The sequence below is a fragment of the Triticum aestivum genome, chromosome 4D, assembly GCF_018294505.1.
Source record: "Triticum aestivum cultivar Chinese Spring chromosome 4D, IWGSC CS RefSeq v2.1, whole genome shotgun sequence".
Taxonomy (NCBI): domain Eukaryota; kingdom Viridiplantae; phylum Streptophyta; class Magnoliopsida; order Poales; family Poaceae; genus Triticum; species Triticum aestivum.
This window is the reverse complement of record NC_057805.1, coordinates 319,491,316-319,502,050: the sequence shown is the minus strand read 5'-3', so window position 1 is coordinate 319,502,050 and position 10,735 is coordinate 319,491,316. Positions and strand designations below refer to the sequence as shown.

Genomic DNA, 10,735 nt, shown 5'->3' with positions numbered 1-10,735 from the left:
TCCTCTTCGCCGATTCCGCGTCCAACTTGGCGATCTCCTTCGGTGTGCACTCCGACCGCGGCTTCTGTGGCGCCTTGGCCGCCTTCTTCTTCACCTTTCCGGGCGGGTCGACGGCCAGGCCGCCGGAATTCGGCTGGGCGTCGGCCATGGAGGGGGGAGGGAGGGGGCGGCGGGAGGGACGTGGGAGGGTTTGGGGGAAATGACGCCAAATGGGGCGTAGGGGGGTTGCTTTCTCCCGTCGACAGGCGGGCCAGGGGAGGACAAGCGCGCGCGTCCCGCCCGTCCGCGCGCTGTCCGTTTCACCCCAAAATCGGCGCAAACTTGGGCCGGGATGGGTCGAAAGCGGACACAAAACGGACAAAAGTCCGTTTGCGCTCGCGCGCTGGGCCGTCTAGTTTATCTGTTTTATCCCAAATAGATGGGGCCGGATAGGATGGGTCGCGCGGTGAAGTTGGCCTAAAAAATGGTCTTGTGGAAAGCATCTGTGGAAAGCGACGAGAAATAGCATGAGAGAGATAGAGAGAGGAGACGAGACGTTCAAACTAAAAGGCTGCCACTCCCCTGTTTCCCGCCGGCTCGCTCAGCTCAGCTCTGCGCCTTCTTCTGCACCACGCCACCCATCCCATCCACACCCACACCACGCTCCGCCTTTCTCCACTCTCCTTCCTTCGCTTCGTTGCGAGCCCAGATCGATGGCGCAGCCGCATCCGTCCTCGTCGTCCTCCGCGCAGCCGCTCTCCTCGCCGTGGGTCATCCTAGGCAGCATCCCGCGCGTCTCCGCACTGGCGGACGCCGGCGACGTCTCCGTCGAGCTGGCGGCGCCGCCGCGCGTCTCGATCCTCACCGTCTCCCCGCGCGCCTTCCCGGACCCCCCTACGCCCCGCAACTTCCCCTTCGTCCTCGCCGCCGACCCCTCCGGCCTTCTCCTCCTCCAGGCCAACCTGCACTGCGCCCCGACCCGTGAGGTCATCCGTCGCCCCGGCCTCCAGGAACTCTCCTGGAAATTCGCTACTTCTCGCTACTTCGTGCTCGACGCCACCACCGGCTCGGCGTTCCACCTCCCCTACCCGGAGGCCACCATCATGCACCAGGCCCTCCTCGGCCTTCTCGTCTCCCCCAGGGGCGGCGGCCACTACATGGTCGCGGAGCTCCAGCCCATCATCGGCTTGGACGAAGCCACGCTCCTCTGCTTCTCCACAGAGGTTGGGGAGTGGATCGAGAAGACCGTCCATTACCCGCTCCCGCCACGCCCGCTGGCTCCCATCTGCGTGGTTTCGCATCACGGGAGGCTCTGGTGGGTGGACCTCTCATGGGGCGTCATCACCTGCGACCCCTTCGCCGACGAGCCGGTCCTGGGCTTCGTTCCGTTCCCGCCGGGAAGGGTCCTGGAGTGCAGGGAAGGTTGGGGTGTCGCCGACAAGTTCCGTTACGTGGGGGTGAGCGGCGGCAAGCTGCGTTTCGTCGACATGTACATGGGCAAGCGTGCTGGTGCTGGTGCTGGTGGCGGCGGCACTCCCACTCCCACTCCCACGGTAAGCGTGTGGACGCTGGGCGATCCAAACTCCAGGGAGTGGACGCTGGAGCAACAGGCGAGCTTTACAGAGATCTGGGCCGATGAGAGCTACAAGGCGGCCGGGCTGCCGGAGAAGATCCCCATCGTCGCGCTCATTCACCCCAAGAACCCCGATGTGGTCTACTTCTTCCTCGAGGAGCACCTCTTTGGTGTTGACATGCGTGCTCGCAAGGTGATGGAGTGCCAGGTGTATGGTCTTGTTGCGCCTCCGAGCATCCGCCTGGCCAGCCGCTTCGTTCGGGCTTGGGAGCTGCCACGGGCGCTCTCCTCCTCAGGTAAATGCTTTGCTGCCCATCATCTTTTAACATTTGCCCTCCTAAATTACCTTTTACTAGAAGAACGCCCGTGCGTTGCAACGGGGCCACATTAACTTTAAGAGTTTAATATTAATCATGTTAATATTACATTTAATATTCTCATACATATCAAGTGACATTGGCGACCTTTTTTATCATCAAATCCTCACACACACTCTCTCTCCCTCCCTCTTCCTCACTCCCCCCTCTCTTCCTCTCTAACACACACAGACATATCCGTCTTATTGGGTATGGGACCATAATTCATCTATTTCACACACCCACGCTAGTGCCTAACAATATGGATTATGTGTATTATATTGGCCACCACAACAGAGGGAATTAATTTCATGTAAATCGGCCAGCCACAGACAAACAATACATCTAAATTCTCAGCGTTATTTTTATGTAATATGCATTATCTTTATACTATTTCTTGAATGTGTTCAAACTATTACTTGAACTTGCTACCACCAAATGATATCTAAATTCTCTCTCTCTCTCTCTGACACACACACACACACACACACTGATATTATAGGACCAAAAACTTTTACCAATTACCATACTGTTACTTTTGTTGTCCACAAAATGCAGTGAGGTAATTCTTAGGAAATAAAATGCAGAGTTGACCAAAACAATTAACCACTATACTTGATGTAGAAGATGATGAAAGTATAAGCCTGCTGACAGCAGCACCAAATGAAACTTCAAGAACACCACCCGCACAAGGATTAAAATCTATAACCATACAAACTCAACTCCAAAATGGGATCCGGATCCTTTAACATAGAGAAGGAAAGTCACGCTGCTACAGTGCTAGCCTAGTGTAAAATGAAGAAGGAAAGTTAGGGATTTTTCTTAGCTAGTGATTGTTGGTATAAATAATTTTAAAATTAATTTTATTTCACCATCAATTTTTTTATGTAATTACTATAAATGTACACAGTAGATCATCAATTTGCAAATTAATTTAACACATTTTAGGCTTAATCATTTGGATAGAAAGAAGGGAGGTTAGGGTAGTGTAGCTTCTCAATGTTAGAGGATCCAGTTTCTAGAAAATGACATTCCACGTGCCCGCGCCCAAAACATCACAATCTTCATGATTTGGTTAACTGGGAGTAGGATTAAAAAATTAAAAGATGTGGCAAATCATAACAGACGAAGTTCTAAATTAACTTCTTTTTATTGATAAAATCATGTGTTGTCTATATAAATGTTCAGACAGAATAATATGGTGTCACATATACGCACAGAGCAGTGCTACACACACGACGCTTGCAGCCGAAATGTGGACGACACTACATCACAGACCATCCACTGGCAAGTCTGAGCAGCCGTAAGCGCTTGGATCAGCTATCGTGCATGCATCGTTCAACGCAAAATCGTCCATCAAGTAGTTCCGATACGCACACATCATCACATCAGATCTAGCCTTCCTTAAATCCACGTGACCCATTTGAAGCACCCAAGAACAGTTTGGAATTTACATCTCACCTAAGTGCATGTATGTACTGAGTAGTGAGTTACAGACCGCCAGAGCCAAATCGAAAGTGCAAACACGCACCTGATGCTTGCTTGCTAGTGCAGCGGTTATCTCCCTTGACTGTGGCTGCTTCAGGTGTCATGAGCGTGGTTGAAGGATGAAGCATCGCTGATGCCTGCATTAAGATAGACTGTGGCTGCCCTACTCGCTATGGACGGATGGACCCTGCTTGCTTTGGACCTGGGAGCTGAAGACCAGCGGACTGAGACAAAGAATGGAGACGGGCACGACGTGGAGTGGCGCGACGTGGAGGTGGTCCAATGGAGACGGGCACGGCAGCATGGCGAGTTAAGAAGTGGAGATGGAGTAACGACGAGCCACGGCTGTGTGGATGTTGATTGGGCTGCAAATATTGATTTCGACCAGCCACACCGCGTTCTCAGTTCCTGCGCCCCTCAAGTCTGCGTCCCCCTGCTCCTCGACCAGCCGGGCGACGTTCTAACATCGCGGCCGCCGCGCACAGTTCCAGGAGAGAGGAACAAGGAGAGAAATGATACAGGCTTAGAACAGAGAAGAAACTGGTACCTCGGTTCCGCCCCTCGCCGATGCTCCATGATCGCCACTTGATATCTCACGCCGCTACAGAAGAAGAAACGAGATGGCAGACGAAATAAGGTTTCTTCAGTGTACTCATTTGCTCCAGCTCCCCCATCAAAGGAGAAATTACCACTGGCGTCCAAGGGCGCAGGGTGCAGGAGAGGTTGCCGTCCATAATTGACGTGAATTGAGATTAATTACCAAAGAAAGGGATTAATTGCCATACGGAAATTGATTGTTTTTACCAAACATCGATCGGAAGAAAAACTAATCGAGGGGCGAGGGATAGCGAACGGAAAGGGATGGACGAAGAGTGGGACGTAAGATGGGATACGGAACCTTACAGTTATTTGGTATAGGTAATTGACCGTGCGTTGCACGGGAAAAATAGGTGTAGCTCAAACGACGTGTGCAAGCTTAACTCCGAATTACCACACATGAAAATGCATGTTGTATCTTTTCCATCTACACTCTCGTTCTATTTTTGGCTCGCCATGAATGAAATCTCGGTCATCAATCCTTCTCTGCGATTGTACTCCCACAAATATTGTCCCTAATACTATTCTTCCTAACTCACATATATGGCCAGAATGAATGTTATTGGTGATGCACATGGCTTCATCATGTCGTTTTCTTAATCACCAAACCACCCCGTTTCATTTATCAACAAACTAACTCTTATACTGGACACAATCATTCGAATACATAAAACATTGATAGACTAAGTGATAAACTTTTAAGAAGAAAGCAATGGACAGTGGCATTGGACGACAAGTTGACAGTAAGAAACCCGTGAAAAGAAATAACCAACTCTCATTCATATGGTAGAGAAAATGTCCATCGCCACATGATGCTTGTTTGTAGACATGCTGGATTCAACAATGGTCATTTTCTCTTCTTTACCATTACAATATCCCTCTTTTCCTCCACCTGCCATAATTTTTATGTTACAATTACATGCGACTCATACCAATATTCTTCAGGCTACACTGATCAAAGGGCGTTTCTTCTTTTCGATACACAAAGATAATGTGTAATAATAAGAAAAATAACATTCAATCAATATTCTGTGGACCATTGAGAAGTTTGTGTGAACTGGATCCATATAACGATAGTTTGTTCTCTTTATGGTTGCATGATATCTGTATATTTTCTTTCTCGGTCCTCTTAATTTTCATCACATGCAAAAAATTCCCGTCGATGAACAGATGTGAAAACATTTCCCGTTCAAATAGAAGAATAATCAGACTTCACGATAAAGTTGAGTTTTGTAAAAATAGGTAAGTTCTCTTGCAGCTGAATAGTAGGCCATTACCAAAGTTGGTATATGTAACCAGGTACGGTAATATAATCTAGCGAAATCAGCGGATGATATACAATCCAACAATAATTTACAACCAGGCTATGTTAATGTGGAGTGAAGGTCAAGATCACAAAATCAATATGGCGCATAACATTTATGGTATAGAAAAAACTACTACTAACCGAAGTGATTAGAAATAAGCCATAGTATTGTGCAAGGAATATGAATAAATAGCGAGAAGTGCGATGTGCTATGGAATATTTGAATGACCCAACTGTACTACTCCATATATATAGTAGTATTGTTAAAAGTATGGGAATACAAATATACATATTCCTCGTCTTCCAAAGATATATGCAACAAAAATCCATCCTAACTAAAGAGTACAACCGGACTTGACCAGGATTTATGTTTTCTGCAACATGAATAAAATATAGCTAATATAAGATTAATCAAGTGTGTATTGAGCGCCTGATTTTCCCGAGAAATATGAAAAATACATTGGAGGAAGAGGAACATCGCAGCATTGAAGAAAAAGCAATATAGAATTACATAACTACATCATGCACGCTAGCTCCCCATCGGGGCATTTCCTGTAGAAGATCCCCGTAACTGCACCATGGAAAAAGTAAATCAAATATGGCAATCAAGCAGACAAGAAAATTAACAGAAAATTATAAAAAGAAAAACATTTATAAATCTTGAAAGGATTTAACAGACCAAGCCTCGCGGCAACACTGATTACCTCTGTCGCGCCGCTCGCTGTCGCATCCTTCTAGCTAGGAGTTGGCGCTCGCCCGGTCGTTTGCCTGGGAGTCTGCTGTCTAGTCAACCTCGGTCCTTCCAGAAAACTGCGCGACGTCTTCTTTCTGCTTCCCATCTCCCAGTGACTCGGTGATGAAAAGGGCTTGGTTGTGGTTCTATGCCGGGAGGGAGTAGGGCACGAGCCTGAGTCCGGCCGTCCAATCATGAACTGGTGGAAGACGCACATGGGAGGGTTCAGTGGTGATGCTCAGGGCGACTACATCAGGAAGAGGGCTCGACGGCGGCAGTCAACATAGGTGCGCGGAGGCGACGTAGGTCTGGGCCTCAAGTGTCCTCCATTGTTGGTGCAGACTTGAGGCGGGTACTCGACAGTGCCGCGATCTTCCTTGGTCACGGTGCTCAAGCCTCTTCTCCTCGAGGAGGATGGTGGCCTCGAGGCACGGCGCGAGTGCAATCCCACCAGCGGTGCATGTAGGGTCTTGCGTTCCCATGTAGGGCCTTCTCATCATCATGGGATAAATTAGAGGAAATCAAGAAAGGAAGGAAGAGATTTTATGGGCAAAACAATAAATAGACAGAAAAGGCAGGAAATTGATTACCATATGATACGATTTATTTGTGTTACCAAAGAATGACCTGAATTGATTGTGTTCCGCGTTACTAAAGAGAAGAGAAGAGAAGGAAGAGAAGAATACGGTCTGTGATTGATGTGAATTGATTGTGTTACCAAATTGATTACCATACCATACGAGAAGTGATTGGTCTTACCAAAGATTGATCCTGGTATGTCCGGCCAGATGAAAACCGATTCTAGATAGAAAACCAGAAAGGAGAGGGAAAATCGGTGTGGGACATCGTACGGGGAGGGAGGACGAAGGGTGGGACGACGTAAGAGGGGAGAGGGAATAAAAAACCGATGAAAGAAAAACGACGAAACTGGGAGGTGGGATCATTACTGCGGGGGAATTAGGAGGTGGAAGGAAGGATAAAAAAAACCCGACGTTGGTGGGACGAAAATAAATCCAGAACGGAGACTACCAACTGAGACATTAGAAGTAGAGACTAATATTCACAATTGTTACATGTGTTGCTTCAAAAATACTATACCTCTTTTCTGATTGATACTGTGTTTGTTTCATGCCTCTACACGACCATTTCTAACTCTACTGCATCTGCATATTTCTGCACAAGCATGGCTTCTCTAGCTGTTCAGCATTCATCTGATATATATTAAAAAAATGAAAAAAGTCCATTTTACTATCTGAATAAAGTGGGTGGTTCACTTTACCCCTGATCTATTTTTCGGTTCCTATACCCCCCTAGACAATCTCATACCAGACAAAAAAGCACCCTAGGTGGTTTACCCAGACCAGATGATGACGTGGACACAGTCAAAGGTGGTATTTGACCTGCCGGTGGGTCCCACTCGTCAGTTTTTTAAAAAACAAAGAAATAAAAAAGAAAAAAGGGGTGGCCCCCTACTGCAGTAGCAGCCGGCCACAACGGCGGCAGCCGGCGCGCGCGGAGCCGGCGCGCGCCGAGCGGGGGAGGCCGAGCGCGGCCAGGCGCAGCGACGGGTTCGCGCGCACGAGGGCAGAGCGGCACGGACCGGCTTGGGCGTGGACTGGGCTACGCGCGCGATGGCAGAGCATGCGTGGTCGGAGCCGGCGAGCGGAACCGGTGTGCGTCGAGCGGGGGAGGCTGGGCGCGGCCAGGCTCAGCGATGGGTTCGCGCGCGCGAGGGTAGAGCGGCGGGGACCGGCTTGGGCGCGGACAGGGCCGCGCGGGCAAGGGCAGAGCAGGGGCGGTTGGAGCCGGCAGGCGGCCGGGGACGACGGCGCGAGCAGCGCGCGAGGGCGGCTGGGGTCCACAGCGCAAGCTCGGGGAGGAGGCGGGGCGGCGCAGGCGCGCGGCCGGAGCGGCGACGGGGCGGACGGCGCCGGAGCCAACGCCGCGGAGGAGCGAGGCGAGGCCAAGCGGGGTGCTCACCGAGAGTGCCACGGCGAACGGCGGGGTGGCGTAGCCGCGGGAGGAGGCGGGCGAGCGCGGGGTGGAGCAGGTGGCGACGCGGCTCATCGGCGAGGTCGCGCTGGAGCCGGAACGAAGCGCGAGGGACCGACGGGGATGCCCACGCCCAACCTGACAAGAGGGGCCCATCGAGGTCAAAACCACCGTTGACTAGTGCCACATCAGCAGTGAGTGGAAACAAACCATCTAGGGGGGTGTTTTGTCCGGTTTTGGTTTGTTTGGGGGTAGAAGGAGCCAAAAAATAGATCAGGGGTAAAGTAAACCACCCACTTTATTCAGAATAGTAAAATTGACTTTTTTCTATAAAAAATTGATGCGTGGACTACTTGAGGATCGTACCAATAATATTTGTCTTGGGTCCCAAAAAATGGACTGCTTAAGGCCATAGTGTCAACTAATATTTGTCTCGGGTCCCAAAAAATGATGAACACGGTTACCGTACCAATAATATCGACTTACTTGTACAACTACTTTTATTTGTGTATAATTCATGCTGAGGTGCTCCTAGTTATCTTGACTAGGGGAATTACCCGGCCCTCTTATTATGAATGGGTGAGAACCAGACTTTACCACTGTACTCTACAACCGATAGTATACGCTTGCAGTCGAGAAGAATGTATTAGTTAGAACAACCATTTCCTCATGTATGTATATAATTTTAGTTGTTTGGTTCGTGGTTTCGTTCTCAGCAATGGAATCAGGAAGGTGCTCCCTGTTTTTCTAAAAAAAAAATAGTTGTTTGGTTTATCCTTGAGGTTTGGTAGCAATAATAAGTCTAGTGGGAACAATATACAAATAATAATGCTACGTCGTACATTATGTTTCGAAATCCAGATTTGTCTCCCTAATATTGCTCGTCTTTGAAGGCGAGTGGTCTAATGGCATCGACTTGGCTGAGAGCGCTAATGCACGCCCATACCAGCCATCGCCAGGGGACTACCACTTGGTGGGGGACACCAGGCAGACATTCATAGGTTGAATTGGAGGAACATGAAGCAGCTAGCAGTCTCCTATCTAGCCTAGGTATGCTCAGTCAGTTTACCATAGCGTTGCTCTAGCCTCAAACACAAGTACGTACGGGTACTAACGACGTTCTTGTGTCAAAACCTCCTTTGATCCCTGTGGCAGGTCAGGCCAGGTGTAGTGCTGAATTCAAGTTATGGAACGGTCCATCCCGTCCCGTCCCGGTGTCATCTTGGTGCAAAGTAGCTTACCGCGTTTCTCGGCGCATCAGATCAGTTGGTGAGTGATGGTGATGCTGAGGAATGACTATCGGTTACTTGTGTTTTTATGATGTTGATCTCCGCTTGGATGGAGCACTTGTACCGGAAGTGTGACTTGGGTGTGCGTGATTTATGGTTCCATTCAGCATTTGAACTGCATGCCGAGCTGTGATTGCTTGCTGCATTATTTACTTCACTGCATTTGATATGTGTTGCATCCGACCTGTGATGTGTATTACAAAAAGGTTTTCACCCCGCTTTATATATAAAGCACCGATCATCAATCATCAAGTACAAACGCACGTCACCACAACACATGCACACACCTAGGACATGATACATAGACGTTAAGCGCAACAACACCACCCCTAGCACTATCGCTGCGAAGAGATGAAGCCACACACGACGAACCATGGGCTTCAAGGCGGGGCCTTTAGAAAGGGAACGACACCGGAGCGCCACCACCGCCCGATCCGAGGACCACAGTTTCCCTGGAGCCGCATGACGGGCAATGAGGTCCTTCCGAAGAAAGAACAAGTTTTCACCCCGACCAACACTCACCGCCACCCAACGCAACACCCCGGTTACCACGCCGCCCACACGGCCATGGCCACCGGGCAGCACCAAGCCACGGGCTCTGCCCAAGAGCACCATGCTACCACCACCAGGGCCGCCGCCTCGGCATCCAAGACCTTGACACCGCCTCACCCGAGACCCGCCACTACCCCAACCAAAGAGACGAGCGGAAATGTCCCACCTTTCGCATCCCTGGACGACCCCCAACGTCGAGACCCAATAGGCCGGCCAAAACTGGCATCCATCGGTCCGTCCTGCAACCCTGAGCGCGAGACGAGCTCGGCCCTGCAGCACCGTGAGGGGGATGAGGTCAGTCTTGCTGCACCGTGCGCAAGACGAGTTCGGTCCTGCCGTACCGGGCGCGAGACAAGCGAAGGACCGGGCTGGCGAAAGGGTCAGCCCTTCGATGGAAGTAGTGCCCAGACGACGAGAAGATGGGGCGAAGGCCGAAACGGTCCGATCGCGGACGAGCCGAAGCCGGCGGCCGCCGCAGCCAGAGCCGCCGAGCCACCTGTGGTGTGTATTCCCGTCAACCCCTGCCTGCGTGGCACCTATTCTAGTTTGTAGTTGTCAACTCTGCCTGCATGATACGCCAGCGTGGCACCCTACCCAACTTCTCCGTGTCAGCTACAGCACCTCATCGCAGGGCTGATCCCAGGCCACGATAAGAAGTGCGGCAGACTAGGGTTAATCTCAAATAAGGGCACATTATGTGTCCATCTACGTACATAACTACATTACGGCAAGGGCAGTGATCTGCGCCGGTGCACCGGCCGAACGATTCGGCCGGTCAGCTACCCACCGTCGGATCGCTTTGCCCAGGGCCGTTAGATCACACCCTTCTATCGCTTCCTTCCTCGTGCACGAACGACAATGGCGTCCTTC

General features: G+C 50.4%; 1 protein-coding gene across 2 annotated transcripts; it reads left to right on the top strand.

The window, feature by feature from the left end:
• Nucleotides 1–531: 531 nt before the first annotated feature.
• LOC123097660 (uncharacterized) lies at nt 532–9,475 on the top strand. Of its 2 annotated transcripts, none has more exons than XM_044519466.1 (3): nt 532–1,848; nt 8,918–9,074; nt 9,185–9,475. In XM_044519466.1, the coding sequence occupies exons 1-2, from the start codon at nt 693–695 to the stop codon at nt 9,028–9,030; spliced, it is 1,269 nt and encodes a 422-aa protein (XP_044375401.1). In that variant the 5' UTR covers nt 532–692; the 3' UTR covers nt 9,031–9,074; nt 9,185–9,475. The 2 variants fall into 2 exon arrangements, with proteins under 2 accessions (XP_044375401.1, XP_044375400.1); XM_044519465.1 differs by having other exon boundaries at nt 533–1,848; nt 9,180–9,475.
• Nucleotides 9,476–10,735: the final 1,260 nt, after the last annotated feature.

What these genes read in the sequence shown, in the direction of transcription:
- LOC123097660 (XM_044519466.1), top strand. Translation starts at nt 693, where the DNA reads ATGGCGCAGCCGCATCCGTCCTCGTCGTCCTCCGCGCAGCCGCTCTCC. An exon ending in ACGGGCGCTCTCCTCCTCAG is followed by an intron (nt 1,849 to 8,917) that starts GTAAATGCTTTG and finishes TCGTCTTTGAAG; the next exon opens with GCGAGTGGTCTAATGGCATC.